General features: G+C 42.6%; 3 protein-coding genes across 5 annotated transcripts in view; 1 reads left to right on the top strand and 2 right to left on the bottom strand.

Annotated features, from left to right (window-relative positions):
- LOC139221955 (NXPE family member 3-like) overlaps positions 1-18,524 on the top strand; it is a 265,241-nt gene that overhangs the window by 97,178 nt on the left and 149,539 nt on the right. The gene's annotated exons all lie outside the window — the stretch shown is intronic.
- Positions 2,948-18,524, bottom strand: part of LOC139222265 (NXPE family member 3-like) — a 33,871-nt gene continuing 18,294 nt past the window's right edge. The window contains exons 2-5 of the mRNA XM_070854237.1: positions 6,091-6,386; positions 4,907-4,977; positions 4,013-4,216; positions 2,948-3,929 (exon numbers count right to left, since the gene is read on the bottom strand). Coding sequence (XP_070710338.1) covers positions 3,376-3,929; positions 4,013-4,216; positions 4,907-4,977; positions 6,091-6,386 — 1,125 coding nt within the window. The 3' untranslated portion in view covers positions 2,948-3,375. The remainder of the gene's footprint in view (positions 3,930-4,012; positions 4,217-4,906; positions 4,978-6,090; positions 6,387-18,524) is intronic.
- LOC139221965 (ras-related and estrogen-regulated growth inhibitor-like protein) lies at positions 11,436-18,377 on the bottom strand. 2 transcript variants are annotated; one of them, XM_070853915.1, is made up of 5 exons: positions 18,283-18,377; positions 18,103-18,159; positions 15,946-16,019; positions 11,980-12,128; positions 11,436-11,884 (listed from the first exon to the last, which is right to left on the bottom strand). In XM_070853915.1, exons 1-5 carry the CDS (start codon positions 18,332-18,334, stop codon positions 11,599-11,601), a joined length of 618 nt encoding a protein of 205 aa, XP_070710016.1. In that variant the 5' UTR covers positions 18,335-18,377; the 3' UTR covers positions 11,436-11,598. The 2 variants fall into 2 exon arrangements, with proteins under 2 accessions (XP_070710016.1, XP_070710017.1); XM_070853916.1 differs by lacking the exon at positions 18,103-18,159 and having other exon boundaries at positions 18,283-18,374.

Below are 18,524 nucleotides of genomic sequence, written 5' to 3'. Positions count from 1 at the left end.
TGAGTCTCTCTCTTCATTAAAGAGTTTGGTCTTGACCTGCTCTTGTAAAGCGTCTTGAGATAACACTGTTATGAATTGGCGCTCTATAAATAAAGATTGATTGATTGAATTGGAACTTTTTGATCACAAGTGAACTTTAAATGATTTCAGGTTCTGCTCAAAAAACGTCTTTACTTTTTTAACTGCACTCGTAGAATGCCAGCAATTGAAGTGTACATGTGTGCTGCTCAGGATTTATATTGAAATATCTGAATAAACTGCACTACAATGATGTGCAGGAAACAAAGGTGAAGTTGTGTTTAGTTCAGCTTTACTCTGCAAGTACAGGTACTGTAGTATTCACTTGTTGAGCCTCTGAACTTGTTTAAAGCTGAGAACAGTTGAGACAGCTAAATGACATTTTGTACAGAAATAAACAAAAGAGGGAACATATACATTTTCTCAGTAGGTTAAACAGTAAGTATTAACAGCAAAATCTTTAAGTGAAGTAAAAGTACACATGATATGGAGTGGACCACTTCGGGTTATTCTATTACTATAGTTAGCTAGTCATTGTTTTTGTTTGATGCCAAACATTTAACCCATCCCACACTGGATCACAACACCATGAAATTTAACTTTGAATATGGTGAGATTAATATAAACATATCATGAGTCTTACCTCAGTAGAGATTCACTGGAAGAGATGATCTGTCTTTCTGCATGGTTGAAAGGTGCTGTCCAAATCATGTGCCTCTTACGATTGTTAGAAGAGAAGGCTGTCCAACAAGCTCAACAGGTCACTGAGGGTTGGTTTCACTGTTTTGTCATTGCTGGCTGGTGAGTTTTTTTAAGGTGGAGTTACAAGCACCAAGGGCTGCAACGCTTACAGGCCAGCAACATTGTTGTCAAGCTTGGTCACCGAATCACCAGCTGAATCAGAAAAGCGAACACAGTCAACACAACTTGGCTCCTCACTTTGACTACTTACAACTAACACTTAAAAACAATTCAAACAATTGAGACTACATACATTTAGGAATGCTTTTCAAAGTATAATAATACCTCTATCAATTCAGTGTTACTTAAATGTCACTCAAATGTGCCTACTAAACACTGAAGGCCTCCATGCTCTCTCTCTCTCTCTCTCTAAAAAGAGCCGAAATTCCCATCACTAGTTTTAAAGGGGAGTTCTTCCTTTCCACTGTTGCGTAATATAATATCTGGTGCTGCTAATGTGGGGATTCTTGAATCCTTAATTTTTAATTCCTGAATCGTTGAGTCTCTCTCTTCATTAAAGAGTTTGGTCTTGACCTGCTCTTGTAAAGCGTCTTGAGATAACACTGTTATGAATTGGCGCTCTATAAATAAAGATTGATTGATTGATTGATTGAATTGGAACTTTTTGGGTCTATTGACCAGCAGTATGTCTAGAGGAGGAAGAGTGAGGCATACGCTGCCTACAGTAAAGTGTTCCTGGGTTGCTTTGCTTCTTCTGGCACTGGAAACCTGCAGTGTTTGGAGGGCAACATGGGTTCAATCAAGTATCAGCAAATCGTGGGAGAAAATGCCATGCTGTCTGTGAGGAAGCTGAAGCTTGAGTGTCTTGTTCTTGTGGATACTACAGTCGTAGAGCTGTCACAGTCGCCTGACTTGAATCCCCCAGAAAATCTATGGTGGAATTTGAAGAAGGCGGTTGAAGCACACAAACCCAAGAATATTAGAGAGCTGGAGGCTCTTGCCCATGAGGTATAGGCTACAGTTCCTCAGGAATGCTGTCAGAACCTGGTGTCTGGCTATGCATCACATTTACAGCAGGTCAGAACAGCAAAAGGATGCTCTACAAAGGACTAAAAATGCTTGTCAAGAAGGAATTGAATAATTTTGAGACTGCAGTAGACATTAAAATAAGCATTTTCTGTTGAATTTGGAGAAACCAACTGTAATATTAGTTGTGTTGGCCATTGCAATTGTTCTTGAGTTTTTCATTGAGTACAGCTGAAAGCTCGTAAATTCAGTTTTATCAGATTGCGAAAATATGATTAATTTTCAGTGTGTCGATATTTTTTGTTATCTGATCATTTCTCAGATATTACGATTTTTTACCTTTAGTTCCACCAAAAAAAAAACAAAGTCTAGTACAAAGCATTGAGAAATGTTTAATAAATATGAATCCCAGACCGCTGCAAAAAAATGCATGCACAGCACAGAATTACAGAAGCAAGAAATATTTGTACACTTTCTGACAAACAACCAATCATAATATGATTGCAAATGCAAGAAAGAACCTGAGCACATCTGGCAGACTGAACGCATCTGGTACCCACAGCAGTCATTGGAGAGAGTGGTAGGGCACTGTCACACCTTTCACACTGTCAGTATAGGAATGTAAACGAGTTTTACTCGTCTGTATCTGTTGTTGAGATTTGTGCAATGTTTTTGAGACAGTCATTTCATATTATCTTGCCAACAGTGCCACAAATTTGCCACAAATTGGCTAGAAACAGTGTAGAATCTTAGATATTTAGCATAAAGACTGGAAACAGCAAGCCTAGTCCTGGTCAAAGGTTTATGTTATATGCAATCTGTACAAAAATGTAAAAAAAAAATGTAAAAACTATTTATTTTTTTCAACTTCAGGATGTCTCTCTAACTAACACTATTCCCTTATTCAGTACTTAACCTTGAGTTATTTCTCTGTGTGATTTGAGTGTAAGCCTGTGTCAGCAACTTATCTTATTTCTACCTCAGAGCAGATTCCTTAGAGTCTACACCCTAACTGTGTGTGTGTGTGTGTGTGTGTGTGTGTGTACATGAGTAAATTAATCTCAGCATAGTTTTATTGCTTATTGATTAATAATACATTTACATAATATAAAAAGGCAATTTATAATCATTGTAACTTTTAAATCTCAACAAAAGCTAAGAGTAGGAGCAAGAAGAGAGCAACTAAGTGAATTTCCCAAAATGTTTAATTAATTAATTATTCCTTTAAAGTACAGTCTATTGGTAAAATTCCCCCTAAATAAGTGGTTCAGGTTCAAGCTCATCCTTTCACGTTTAAAAAGTGTCAATGGTTTCTCTTTAACTGATGTGAAACCCTTCTCATGAAGATAATTGTCTCATGAAGATAATTGTATCTTTGTATCCTTACATTTTCCAGAAACCACAACAGTCAGACAACAGATAGACATAGTTAGCTGCTTGATGAGCTGATGATGTCTTCAAATCTCAGCCTAATGTAATTAGAACCCCATAATATTGGACATGGACAGTGTATTATTGGCTGGGCGTTTCATGGCAACTATTCTAAACCCTTAATCTCATTCTACTTCACTTTGTGACTTCCTGCATTCAATCTAATTCCCCACTGTACTTGCACAACCAAACACACTTCTAGCTGCCCTTTTGAGGGCATGTGTAGGACAAGATGACATCAATCATATTCTTAATGATGGGAGGTTGTGGGTGAATGTCGTGTGGTAGGCGGTAGGCCACAGTCATCCCCCAGGCGTCCACTAAACGAACATTCAGACCTTTGAACATGGCTTTGAGCAACCTGTCACACTGTATTGAGTACCAGTCACTGTTGGTTAGTGCAATATAAAGATCCAAAGCTCTAGGGTTTCCAGTGCGGATGATGACCAGCGTGCCTGGAGCCCTGTTCAGTAGCCGCACCACTGCTCTGCGGATGCTCTGCAGCCTGCGGATGTAGACCTCCATGGGGAATGTGCCGAAATGAGCCCAGATACTAAGAGCTACAACGGTGTTGGTGCCTCCGGTTAACTCATCAAGTTCATTGGCAATGTAACGTAGCTCGCTGGTTGAGAGGGTGCGAAAACGGATAGGAGGGCCGTGGCAGCGGTACGTCACCAAGATGTTGCGTGCGTAGTCACAGGCCAGGTAAGGTCCAGCACCCACAGGACCATGCAAGTTAAAGTTCTTCAGATCTTAAAGTGTTACAGAGGAACAAGATTAGGATACAGTGTGAACAAAATCAAACTGTTGACAGAAATCTCTGTGGATCAGCTACCTGGTAGTACTGCGTTGAGGTATTCAAACCATTGCCTCATGGTGGAGTCTCCAAACATGTGGACCGCCTTTCCTTTCAAACACTGACTGATGGCAGCGGGGTTGAACTGGCGAACTGTGGTGCCATCCAGTGCTCGCCACAGACCCTGGTAGTAATAACCAGAGGGACCAGAATTCATACTGCTGTTCTGCACCTGTGGTTGACCTGAGGGAAGGGGTGATTTTATGTTTTATCTTAATGTCAAACACACACATGACTGTGTGTGGCACTCAAATCAATTAAGACATATTTATAAATGTGTCGCAACTACATAGATGTTTTTTTTTTTTTTTTAAAGATTATCTGAACATTACTCATTTGCAAGTATATGGTGCATTTGTTGGACTATTACCAGTGGCGGATTTATACAAATTACACACAAATATGCCCACATCTCTCTGACAGTTTCTCAAGATCTATTTCACTGAGCAACTGTACAACAGCTTGAATCACACACTGCTCAGATATACTGATTTTACTATGCTGTAGTTCTTCACTTCAAAAACAGCATACATTAGCTCAGAATCAGTGAAGCGGTTAGTAAGCTGTGTCTTCTAGTGATATAAGCAAAGACACTCCTCCTTATACATTTCTTGCATTATTTCTTTTTAGATTACAGTTTGATGATCTGTCCCTGACTTTGTTGGCTACCTCGGCTAAGAGTAGCTTGCTAATTGCCAATTCATCCCATTTTGGAGGAACAATAACTATTAGAGACACTGTTGCCTGCTGACATGAAGAACAATTATGTTGTGGCACAGTAAAATCAGTTCATATGAGCGCTGTGTGATGCATCTAACTGTCATACTGTTAGCCAATGATTCAAATTCTTATTATAGGAAGTTGTGGCTTTACCTTCCTTTTTTGCCAACACAGTGACACTGGCAGTTCCTGAAGCCTGAATGGAGACTTTCATATTGACACCTCTGAAGAAAAAGCACACATTCTAAAATATCTCCTACGAACACTAAAACATTAACAAAAATACAGGGAGGACAAAAATGTGAAACTATTTGCCGAAGTTAAAAATCAAGCAATGAAATGGGAAATAACTACTTGAAAGTTCATTTACATAACTCAAAGCTCTAATTTGAAAATGAGTTTTCACCTAAACAATTTGACCAATGACTAAGTATAATGTGCAAAGTGTTGCTTGCAGTGATAAACCTAGGGATAATCATCATTTCTCTCAGCTCTCGTGTTGTATAGTATTTCAACTCGTTCTTTACTGTTTCGGTTGAGTCTCACTGCTCTCATCTAAACATTTTTTTTAGCCACAGCGGGCAGCTATTTTCATCAAAGAAAGCCCTGGTTAACCTATCACTAAATAGACAGACAAAGTTAGACACTAGCTTGTGAACATAGTGGAGCATTTCGCAGGAATATAAACCAGATATTTCCCTCAGGAGATGGTGGAGACCAAACTAAGGTTAAAAGGAGAGTGAGAATTGGCTAATGAGGCAACTTCAAATGACTGCTAAATTGCTTTGTGTCTACTGAATGTATAAACAGGCCTCTTTAGCCATAGCAACTAAATTGGCTGATAATATGTCAGTGTTATGTTTATAGCTTGTTGTACTGCCTCTGAGTGGCAAAACATAACAAGTGTGCATCTTCAAGTTTCTGACTAGAATAGATCATCGAAATGTACAATTATACATTAATTAAGAACCTTGAGAGCTTTCAATTTCTACTAGTCTGATCCAGACTGATTAGCTTAATTTGCATCATCTTTAAAACACGAACATCTCGAGATTCAATCTTTACCACCTGTCATAAGCAGAGTGACCATGGAGGCAGAGGGGCAACCGGCCTCAGTTTTCATACAGATTTCCAAGACACTAAAAATTATTTTACTTCGTACTAGAACTTGAAGAGTGAATAAATAATTATTCTCTAAAAGTGGACCAAGCGTTGCTGTCTATTGGCAAAGCTTCATCTCTGCAGCCCGTAATCACAAACTTCTGAAATTTCCCACCAATGAGATTCTTAGGCAACACACTAAGTCACACACATTGCTAATCTTTCTGCTCCCTCACCTTTGAAAGAGCTTCTCCTCGTTGGCCATGAGGTTTTGTTGGAATCCTCCATTGGCGTGGAGGAACCTGGCATCACAGCTCAACGTCTTTGGCTTGTAGCAGAACCAAGGCTCACCTGTACGGACGCCAGTGTAGTTGCACAGCGGCTGCTGGGATGGATGTACGTAGACGTTACAGATGGTAGTTTCAGACAGTGACCTTGAGTGGAAGATGCTTTTGAAGTAAATCCTGTCAGGTTGTTCAATATTCAGCCTGCGCAGCACTGTGACAGCCTCACCGGGTTGAACCAGCAGCACCTGATAGGATAGACAGCCAGAAATTTTCTTGAAATCTGATTTTCATTATGAACAAGATTGTGCCACCACACCTGCTTGCAGGCCCGTCCCACTGCTCCGTCCCTCTGACCAAAAGTGTTGCTCCCAACTTGCTTCTCCATCTTGAAGACCATCAAGCAGAAAATGTTTCTTTCAAATGTGATTTTACATCAGTATCAAATGCAGCAGTCACTATGCATGCCGTGTGTGATGGTGCATTATTTTATTCAGCGTTATTTGCTCTCACATTCAGATCATTCCTTTTTGTGCACAGAGGATATTATGGGCATGTTAAGCTACTGTGTTCTTTTACAGCCCTTTGGATGTGGCTGCAGGTGCTACGATGATGCTGCTGAGAAAAAAATCCCATTGGCCGAATCGCTATTGCAATTATAACCTCAATCTGAAGTCTGACTCCTTTTCTCTCCATTACAGTCTCCTGATGCACATTCCTGACATGTCTGCCCTGCACAGGTGTCTCCCCGCTGTAACGCAGAGCAGTGAGACAGGACAAACGGGGCTCAGCTCCGACTGTTTCTTTATCACTGGAAGAGCGCACCGCAGGAATGCTGGCAGTGCGCCTCTCTGCACGGCTCTGAATGGAGCACTTATCGCTGATCTCAGTGAGTTGACTGTGTGGAGTCCTGGGCTCCATGTGCCAGCTGGGCAGAGGGTCAGGTGGGCTTTACAAAGTACTGGGATATATGTACTGTCGGTGATGAGCACGCTGGTTTACTGGTTTCAGAATCTCCGCTATAGAGCTATTTTCTGTTTCCAGGATAGGTCTATTTCAAGAACCACAAACGCTAATGCAGCCTTTAGAAGCTTTTCACCCTGTTAGGCTGTATCGGTCTAAACTTATTTGTTGGTTAGTAAATAGTTTAAATATTATTTTACATTAGCTAAGTAGTTTTCTTGTCTCTTGAATCATTTTTTATTGTTTTCATTTATTTGTACTTATTTTCAAAATCATTTTTAAGGAATGACATGAGGCCTGAATGACCAGTGGGTCATTACAATCAAAATGGTTAATCACCTCGTTAATGTCTGAGCAATCCATTACGTTATGAGCAGTTTTATGTGCAAAGTTGACATTTTGGCCAGACCGGACAATGGCACGGATAGAAAACACACTAAGCCACCATTTTAGGGAATGATCCTCTGCGGACCATGAATATACAGTGCATACCATTTCAGGGCAGAGTAAAGTAGTTGTCAGTATCTTTGAATTCTTGAAGCTGGTTGGACCGACTGACCAGTCTTGACCTTGCTAACAAATAATAATGTGAAGCATATTGCAGCCCCATCCTTCTCTTTTCAGGGAATGCTGAATCCTGGGAGGGTCTCTATGCATGACGTTGTTTGTGAAAACGCAAAGTCTTTAACAAAAATGTCACCGTACAGGAATGTGTCACGATGATTACATAACCTCTCCGCACAAAATCTTCATTTTTAGCCTGGGACGAGGTGCTCACGTGAGACTAATACATGAGGGGTGAAATCATTGGCATTTCTGGAAAGTTCCTTACAAGAACCTGGGAGCTCCAAGTGAAATGTGACTCCATCGGGCTGAGCTGTGGCTGCAGGAACGGAGGGCTCAGGGAGATGAAGTCATCCGGCATCCAGGGGCCTGAGCCACAGCAGGACCTCATACAGGATCTCATACAGGTCAGAGACCGAAAACAGTTTCTTCAGTTCTGTTCTTCAGTCGCAAATCTCTTGAAGCTTTCACTTCTTGTAAACTGCATGGTGTTGGCAGATTTCAGGAAGTAAATCTGCATCTTTTTTAAAAATCATCTTCATCATGTTCTTGCTGTTGGCATGTGGCACCAACTACAACAATGGTAACATTTTTTCCAGTTCCAAGTTCCAAGATCCAGTAAGAACACCGCAATACTGGCTGAGAAACCGTGAATCACTGTGCTTGTCACACCCATCAAGGCAAGTTCCACCTTAACAGGATTTTCACACATGCAGACTTAAGGTAGCAGGCTCTCTTGCCCTCAATGAGCCTGAAACTTAAGAGTGTGTTCAATGGTAAAGCAGGTTGGAGAGCCCAGTGAATGTACAGGGATCCTGTCACACTTGGTACCAAGGAACACAGGAGAAGAACCCAAACACAGATGGAGGCAGAGGGTGATCTTCTGAGCTTTTAATATGAAAATACCTTACAGACTTACGCATTCAGGTTCTGGTAGCATAAAAATGAGGAACCAAAAGGGCAGAAACTGACAATGAAGACAGTGGGTGTGTTCTAGTGCTCATGCATCTATACTATTTAATATGCCAGAAAAATAATTAGTATGTTCCAATACTTGTATGTCTAATGCAGCATAAATACTCCACTCTATCATTATTCTAGCTATTGTCATTACTACTATTACTAGTAGTTGTAGTACTAATAGTATTATAAACCACACAATGGCTGTTAAACAGACTAAAGCTTCATTGCTCAACAAGAGACCAATAAAATGTGGTGTTAAGTGTTAGAATTACTGTTCCCTTCGCCTGCATACTGCATGGAAACGATGCACTCTGTGAGGGCAGCTTGTACTACAGTTAAAAAGAGATCATAACTGATTGAACCAGTGGGCAGTATTACAGGATCTAACACGGCCCGTGCTGATCTATGGCCACAAGCAATATTGTCATTACTGATTCGCTTGTATTGATGAATGGAAATGAATACCAACGTGTGTATTGATGTATATTTTTAAATTAGGGGGCAACTTATATGATTCAGTCTGTGGTTGCAGTTTGTCGATGTATCTTCTTGAAATCCATTTCATCCAGTTAAATGCTTTTAACACCACACATTCAGGTGTGACCCTGATGTTTCCACGTTGGTGAAATGGCAGGATTCACATTATGTACCCATCTACAGAAGAGAACAATGAAGCAATGTGCTACGAGCTCAGGGTGTTTTTCACTGAGCTGTCAGCCAGGCTGATCTCTAGAGTAATGTGAGAGGGATTTCTAATGGATGGAACGGATTAGGAGCCACCATGCGCTGTGCTGATGATAACTCCACTGTCACAGCAGACGGATCCGGCTGGAGGCTGTCAGCTGGTGGGCTCTCCTGCACCCTAAACAAGCCCTAACCGCGGCCGTATGTTAGCCGTCATGCAGCTTGCTACATCAAAAAGATTCCAGGCCTCTGAAGCAGGCAGAGCCCTCTGACCTTCTCCTGGATCCAGCCAGGATTTGGTTATGCTCTGCTGCATGCACAGACCTCCCCCACTCACAGACAATCGCAGATGATTTCTGCCTGCATGATTGTTGCATGTCGGCGGAGAACTGTGAGCGTGGAAAGAAAGGTCTTGTTTGTTTTTTTTGGTCACTGATGTTGACACCAGAAACAACAAGTAGGTTTTCCTGCTTCCAAATACTGTGCTGCAGTTGAAACGGAGCAGTTGTTCAGAGGAATAAAACTAAATAGATCGAATCTAAAGGACTGGAAAGATGCATGTGAACAGCCTGCTTATGTCCTCTCATGCAACTGAGCCCGGAAAACACTAAATCTACTTTACATTGCTCTAGAGATAAGTCCGTAGGATGAATCTTAATTCAGCCCCCGTATGTGGGGCTGTCTTCATATACTGCTCTGATGTTTCCATCATTCAGTCCAAATGGAAAAAAGGTTTGTGACAAATGTGAAGAAATTATCTAAAGGTGTTCCTGAGATATCACGTTCAGGGGGGAATAGGACAGTTAGACGTATAGATGGATGGATGGAGGGACAGATGGTCCCACAAGACAGACAGAAAAAATTCCCTTAAGGTGTTGCTAAGATAGCATGTTCAAGAAATTGGAGGGGATGGACGGATGGATGGACGGATGGATGGACGGATGTATGGACAGTGAGATGGAGAGATTGATAATTCCTTTGGTAACAGGTGTCATCTTTCAGTCAAAGTCAATGTTTGGGCCGCACTTTGATAAATTCTTTTCTGAGATATCGTCTTCATGAGAAGTGGGCAGATGAACGTATGGTCAGACGGACGGAGGGACGGCTACCTTCCTTCAGTCCAAGTGGCTCAAGTGATTATCCAGAGTCACAAGCAGGGTTTCTGTTGAATTTTAAAGGTCACATTTCAGTGCTGTGGGCAACATAAACTAAATATATCTCAAGACTATCTCGAGACTAATATCTCCAAACCTGGACAGATAAAGCCCAAAGTAACATAAATATGGTATTTTTATTGTTTGGCTGAACTGAGACTTTAAATGAAAGGTGTGTGGAATAATCTTGCTCGGGCCAGAAATGTTTTGCATTCCGATGTCAACAAATGATCTTGAAATTATAGAAGTGGCTGCGTAGTACTAGCAGTGTAAAGACGGGTGAATGAATTGACATAGAGAAGCCTCCACACATGTCTTTACTTTTCTATGATCCACAGTGGCTGCTTCTGTGTAGTACATCCCCTGGAGGACTGTTTGCCTTCTCTCTTCTTCACACCTGCCTAAAGCTTTTGCACAGTACTGTATGTATATATATATACATCTATATGTAGAGATATATATCACATCTACTCCATAGTTTGCTCTCATGACCCTCTAGACATATATTGTAAAATAATTCTCCACTTTTCTAGTCTTTTTAAACGTCTATACCGTATTCAAAGAATACAAATATTTATTTAACTAAAAGTGCTGCATGCTTACACACACATGCACACATATTAGTCCCCAAGCAAAGCTTTGGAGCATGAATGTCAATATAGTGTAAAAGCACTTTGAGTGTTCGAAAAGATTTGAAAGGCGCCAAACAAATCCATTCATCATAGACAGTGACGTAGGTCACACTGATACAGCACACGTTTAAAGGGCTGAGTCACAAGTACACACTTGAAATCACGTAGTACAGTTCACATTTCATTTGCTTGTCTGATCTTAAATGTCACAAACTTAAAGAACACTTCCATCAGGATGCGTCTCTAATGAAAGGTTTACAATGACTTTAAAGAAACCAAAGCACGAAATAGCGTAAGAGAGCAGCAAGCAGGCTCAGTTAATACACGCTGCGTGCAGCTGTTATATCACACTAACACCTCTCTGTACAGACGGACATCAGTTTATTGCTAATCAACAGCAACACCAAACACAATCAAAGATAAAGCCAAGTCAGAGGGTGTGTCTCAGTCCACCACCGTTGCTCCAGCCTTGACTCACAGCTGTCCTCGTATTTGACACTTCACACCGACTTCCTCCTCTTGCCGAAGACGTTGTTGATTAGTTTGGCCATGGACTTGGAGCCACTGGGCCGTCTCCTGCGCTCCCTGGCCTTGACGCCCATGCCAGCATTTTGCACCACCTTGGAGAATATGAGTGCCACCTCCTGGGAGTGTTCAGCTGCCGATAGCTCGTAGAACTGGCAGTGAAACTCGGCAGCAAGACTCTGAGCTTCTTCACGCTGCACCTCTCTCATGTGGCACAGGTCCTGTTTGTTACCCACCAAGAACACCGGCGAGTTTACATCCCTGTAGAGTCAAGAGGCAGAGCAGTTACTCTTACTTTGTAGACTGAAATACGGCTATTTTACTGGTTATTACGTTACAGTGATCTTCATTTGTACCTTTTAGCAGATCCCAGGTGTAGATCTCTGATTAGGTGCACTATGGCTTTGGCAGTGAGGAAGGAGGAGCGGTCGCTGATATCATAGACTACAATGAAACCATCAGCCCAGTGGATCTGGTCGTTTAAAGTAGACTTACCCTCACAGGCCTGAAAAAACAGGGACAATTCCAGTTTAAGGATATTACAAAAATATAAATGCTACATTTTTTGGTCAAAAGAATTTGTGCATATTCAACCAGTTATAACATATAAAGACATAAAGCATTTGCGAGCCGGTCTGGGTCACGATCTGTGCCTGAATACACTGCATACTGGAATGCAGATGGGAGACAAATTAAAGGGAAAACCCAAATAAAAGACTGGAGAAACATATCAAATGTAGATGCCTTCATGAACCAAAGCTCACTGAATGATATGGTGAGTACGAAAGTGATAAAATAATGAATAAAATATTAGAACAGACCAGATGACTGACCCAAGAGCAAACTGTGAAAAAAACTAGTAATTGTTCATCTCATTAAAGATTAAGTGATAGCATGAGCCTGGTGAGCGAGGTGGCGGACATGGGGTCTGACTGATGGCTTTCACGATGCACTATAATGGGATTAGGGGGTACAATACAATGCAAAAGACATTAAGTAGTCAGTGTGAATGAAGGAGTGGAATACATTAAAGAAGGTGTGTGTGTGTGTGTGTGAGCGTTAGCAGAGAGGCTTAGAGTTTGTGGTGCTGCGGTGATTCTAGGATGGCCTCGCTGTCCTCGTGCTCTAACTCAGACTAATGGACACCGAGGCTGGACTCGGGCTGGAGGCAGTGGTTCAGCTGAGGACAGCCCTTCGCTTCACCGGCTCTCCAAAATAAGATGGATGATACTGACCAGCTTTTGCTTTACACTCACTGAATCCTATTTCGAGCAAGCACAACAAAGTGTAAAGCGGTAGGTTTGGGGTGTGCGGTGGTGTGGCTGTTTTGGTTCATGGATGTGCAGCAGCTGTATTAATAAATACAGTCTTGAAAACAAAAGCCCAATAAGTGAACGACGCTTCTCTTTCTCCAGGAGATCATAGTGTTGCACACAAAACCACAAACCCCCCCAGTCGTAAAGACTAGAAGGCTTTGGAGTATCTCAGTGTCTTGGCATACGCTTCTTGGAAACTAGTTCTGACTGGATTTTAGTTTTTTAGATGGCTTCGAAGAACCGTGAAGGCCTGTCGTGGCAGCTTGGGTAATACCAGGCTAGTGGGAGAATTAAGTAAATCCACTAAACAAATATAGAATTGAAAGACCTGGTAATTAAGGAGCCATACTGGCTTTGTCTGGGTGGAGTAACGGCAAACCGCGATGTCGGGAGAAGACTGTGAATTGACAAAGCTTGAAAACAACTTGACAACAGCATTAACCCAGCCCATTGCACTGATTGGCTGATTGTTAGAAACCTGAACAAAGCAGCAGCTGGATAGTCAGGGCTGAGTTCACCATTCAGAAAAATGGGTGATGGCGTCCCGGTCGCTGCAGTTTCCGATGAATAAGGTGGTAAAAGGGGCTGAGGCTTTCTGGATAGGTATATAGGTGGTGAAGCAATGGGATGGGTGTCATTGGTTGCTCGGGGATTGTGTAGGTGGTTACAGTTGGATGAGAGGGTTTAGGTTGACATGAGATCGGCCTTCGTGGTAACAGATGGGGTGGGCGAGCTTGGCGCCGTGGATAAAGTAGCAGCTGTACAGAACAGAACAGTTTACCGCTTGGATGATGAGGGTTTAAATCCCAGTCAGCGCACATTCCTCAATAACTTTATAAGCATTATTACCGTATTTTCCGCACTATAAGGCGCACCGGATTATAAGGCGCACCTTCAATGAATGGCCTATTTTAGAACTGTTTTCATATATAGGGCGCACCGGATTATAAGGCGCATAGAATAGAAGATACTGCAGTCAAACGTTTGACTGGGGTTGCGTTGTGCATCCACTAGATAGAGCTGTGCTAAAGGGAATGTCAACAAAACAGTCAGATAAAGTCAAACTTTATTAAGCGTTCTGACAACTCCGTTCACTCCCATGGTAACGTTGATCAAACGTTAATGTGCATATTAACAATATCTCCCAGCCTTGCTCGCTCTTCTCCCAAACGTGGAGGGGAACTTTTCCCTGTTTCAGTAAACACGTAGTAAAAGAAACAGTCTGATACCACTAAATCAAACGTTAGTGCATAACTCAACATTGTTCAGTTATGTATAACACGTAAAGCTCACTTTTTCAGTTCATTCCTCGTCCACGAATCCCTCGAATTCTTCTTCTTCAGTGTCCGAATTGAACAGTTGGGCGAGTACGGCATCCAACCTGCCCGGCTCCCTCTCGTCATTATCCGAGTCAGTGTCGCTGCTGTTGCCTGGCAGTTCAGAGATTATTCCTGCCTTCGTGAAAGCTCGGACCACAGTTGAGACTGATATATCAGCCCAGGCATCCACGATCCATTGGCAGATAGTGGCGTAAGTCGCCCGGCGCTGTCTCCCCGTCTTGGTGAACGTGTGTTCGCCTTCTGTCATCCACTGCTCCCACGCAGCTCGCAGTCTAGCTTTGAACGCCCTGTTGACACCAATATCTAGCGGCTGGAGTTCTTTAGTTAATCCACCCGGAATGACGGCAAGCTCCGAATTAGTTCGCTTCACTTGTTTTTTGACAGCATCGGTGATATGGGCGCGCATGGAGTCGTAGACCAATAGGGACGGAGCTGTGTGGAAAAAGCCATCCGGTCTCCTAACGTAAATTTCTCTCAGCCACTCACTCATCTTTTCCTCATCCATACATCCCTTCGGGTTAGCTTTGATGACGACGCCGGCTGGAAAGTTTTCTTTTGGCAAGGTCTTCCTCTTGAAAATAACCATGGGTGGAAGTTTCTGGCCATTAGCCTGGCAGGTGAGAACTACAGTGAAGGATGACTTCTCATTCCCTGTGGTGCGTACAGACACCGTACTGGTCCCCGTTTTTTCCACAGTGCGGTTCACGGGAATATCAAAGGTGAGTGGAACCTCGTCCATGTTGGTGATGTGCTCTGGCCGGATCTTCTTTTCAGTGATCTTCTTTTTGCAGTATGCGCGGAAAGTGACCAGCTTTTCTTGGTAATCTTTTGGCAGTTGCTGCGAGACGGTAGTTCGTGTGCAGATGGAGAGATTACGTCTTTTCATGAAACGAAAGCACCAAGAAGGACCGCCTCGAAATTCATCGATGTTCATGTCCCGTGCTAGCGCTGTTGCCTTCATTCGAATAGTGACTGTAGAGACGCTTCTACTTGCTGCTCTCTGTTCAACAACCCACTGTTCGAGTTTGTCCTCTAGCTGTGGCCATCTCGCTTTGTTCCCTAAGAAACTCGCAGGTCATCTTCTTGCTTCCTCCACTTCCGTACCATTGATTCATTAATATTGAATTCTCTCGCTACTATTCTACTGCGTGACCGATAGCCTTGAGCTTGAACTCTGCGTGTCTCTTGGAAGGTGCCATTTTGGGGCCTTGTACAACCAGTATGGATCAACCAATTAACCAATTGATCCATATATAAGGCGCACTGTCGTTTTTTGAGAAAATTAAAGGCTTTTAAGTGCGCCTTATAGTGCGGAAAATACGATATGTGCCAGTACTGTATGTCATCACTGTAGCAGCTTGTCACATCACAACAAGACGTAACATGACACAATTAAATATTTGCGTTCGCCTTTCCAATTGCCTGACATCACACGAGGTAACAGGACACCATGTGCTGGGTTCAGCTACGGTTCTTTCCTCAATATGATGCAAAACTGTAAACCCTGATCATGTTGCCGTGTGGGAAATGGGCTTTCACGACACAAAACAGAACGAGGATGAGACCAGACGGCTGCTTGGCAAATCAGATCAGGCAGGGATTTTTGGTGAGAAGATGCGACGATAACTGTCGCCGTTGTTCTTCCCACCTCCGTCTGCACACTCACCTGAGAGCATGAGTCATAGAGCTCGAGATTAACCTGCCTCCCGTCCACAGACAGACGCTTTCTGTACACGCACTCTGTGGAAGAGAGAGGGAGGACGGCAGCAAGAAAGGGAGAGAAAAAAGAATAATCACGACGAGACAACTTTCACTTGTCCACATATGAAGATCATGTAACCCGCGTCTGTCATTAATACATGAGCATCAAACTCTCCCTGGAACACCTCACGTGGTGCATTTGCCTCACTCTGACAATGGTTCAAGTGAATAAACTCAGATGAAACTAGATTACTCATGGGGGAAACAATGGCCTGTTGAGCTACCATCAGAGGCTACATGTGAGTCATTCCCCTTGCAGGTCAGGTAGCCTTTCAAAGAAGCTGCCAAATAGAATCATTACAGCATGGCTCTTCAGACCACATCCTGGCAAACGAGCTTCAAAGATAACACTGAATGGGTCAAATGTTTCGCCCGTGCTCTCATTGTTGAGTCGCGGCAACATTTTAACAATCGCTGCACCACTCGCAGGCAATACTTGGCAGTTGGCTTCATGGGAGAGAGCACATACAGAGAAACTGAGATAAGAGGGCGCTGGATAGAAAGTACTGCAACTAGACAAACAGTGGACAGAAACCAGATCCCTGGCCAACCAAAAACAGACCTAATCCAAATAGTGGCTTTTTATAGGCAAGGGATATAAACAGACGCACAGTGGAACATGTGCATACGATAAGATAGGAAGGGGAAACGTTACAGAATATTACAATAAGAATGTGTGGCTTTTGCTAATGATAGGCTGGAGTGTCAGTTCAGAAGAGTCCAAAATGTGAAAACCTGAGTTTCAGCAGTGACGCCAAAGTGATGGCTTCTACTGATACCTTACTTAATTTGGTACAGATTTGAAATGAAACACCTTGTCCTATTTATTATTATCAAAAAGCCACATACAGTGCGGTATGTATGGAAATGGAAATATGGGATAGACTAGTGAGGCCGGAACAGGATGTGTACCATCTATAAATCAGTACGTGGAAGAGTACAGGACTGATGTGCAACCTCTTCCTCTCTTGAACATCATCATCATCATTATCTTCTTCAGACAGGGACACATTCTCAGCCCACTGACCCACAAGGTGAATTAGGAGGTAGAAGCTCACGCTGTGTTAAAACCCACTGAGCTTGATTTGAAAGTTTAGAGGAGATCCCAAAGTCGACATAATGCTGCTGATCTTCAATAAGGCTGAAAAATCACTGCTTTTTAAGGAAGAGCCCTTGACTTCATTCAAATTAATCCTTTCATGCGTAGAGGTCACTACAGCGTGCAGCTATTCAAAAGCTGTTTTCTTGTATGTGCATGAGTTTTGATGGCATAGTTGCACATCAGCGACTACAGTGGATGCTACTGCATCATCTCACACACTGCTGCCCAGTGGGAAGCCATTGCAAGTGGAAAAAAAAAAAAGAGTGAAACCAAGATGGCTGACAGACAGCCAGAAACACCAAGTTGCTCTTTTTTTTCTGTTCAAACCTTCTATGAAAAGAAACCCTTGCAGGTAAGAAAAATATGGGACATCAAGTAACATCTAAGGAGTCATGCAATTGCTAAACTTTCCAAGTATTGATTTTATATTGAGAGGAAATTACAATATTCACATGTCCACTGAAGTGTACATCATGCATCACTAGCTATATTTCAACTACTGGACATGTAAATATATCTTTAGAAAATTTGGGTTGAAAAAAAAAGAAGTTCAAATCTTGTTTTTCATGCCTAAAGATGAATAAAAACACTTAGTAAAAAAGAAAATTCATAATTCATGCATGAAAGGGTTAATTCATGTGAACAGGTTCTGATTTTTGACTAGATAACAGGACCGTGTGTTTTAAACATCCAAATCCAACAGAGTGCTTGAAATGAGTCTTTTTTAATCTTATTTCACATTTTTATGTGCTATAATTAGAATCAGAGAGCCTGATTTATTAAAGGACATCCCTTCAAGTCAAATTCACTCAAATTTGCTTATTTTTAAAAGATGGCCTTAAATTTGAGAGGGCACTTTTGCAGCGTGGTCCACCACCATGTAGGGCTACAGACACACAGGCTGCTGGACATATTTCTGATTACACTGTTTTTTTTTTCTTTCAGAAGCTTGATAATTACCTGCAGAGGATGCGTACTCGCCAATAAAGCGCCTGGTCAGGAAGCGGACGATCAGAGCTGCAGACAGACAGACAGACAGACAGATAGGCAGGCAGATAAACAGACAGACAGATGAGGCGGATCAGAGGGAACAACCTGTTTATCTCCGACCTCCAGCAACATGTTCCACAGCGCTCCTACCTGACTTCCCGACACCGTCGCTGCCCAGCACGGTAACCTTGATCTCATTCATGTTGGAAACAGGTCTGCTCTCCGCCACAGAAATGTCCCACACACGTCATGCTCTGCTCTGCAGGGCAGATCTCGGAGGGGACGCAGCTGGGTCCGAGTCTGCGTCCGCGGCGCCGCCGGTGCCGCTGCGCGTCCGCGGGGGGGCGGTCCGTCCTTCTGGAGAGGAGGCTGGAAGGATGGGGGAGGAGAGG

Source organism: Pempheris klunzingeri, chromosome 22, assembly GCF_042242105.1.
Source record: "Pempheris klunzingeri isolate RE-2024b chromosome 22, fPemKlu1.hap1, whole genome shotgun sequence".
Classification (NCBI taxonomy): domain Eukaryota; kingdom Metazoa; phylum Chordata; class Actinopteri; order Acropomatiformes; family Pempheridae; genus Pempheris; species Pempheris klunzingeri.
The sequence above is the reverse complement of the archived record's forward strand: the minus strand, read 5'-3'. Positions and strand labels throughout refer to the sequence as shown.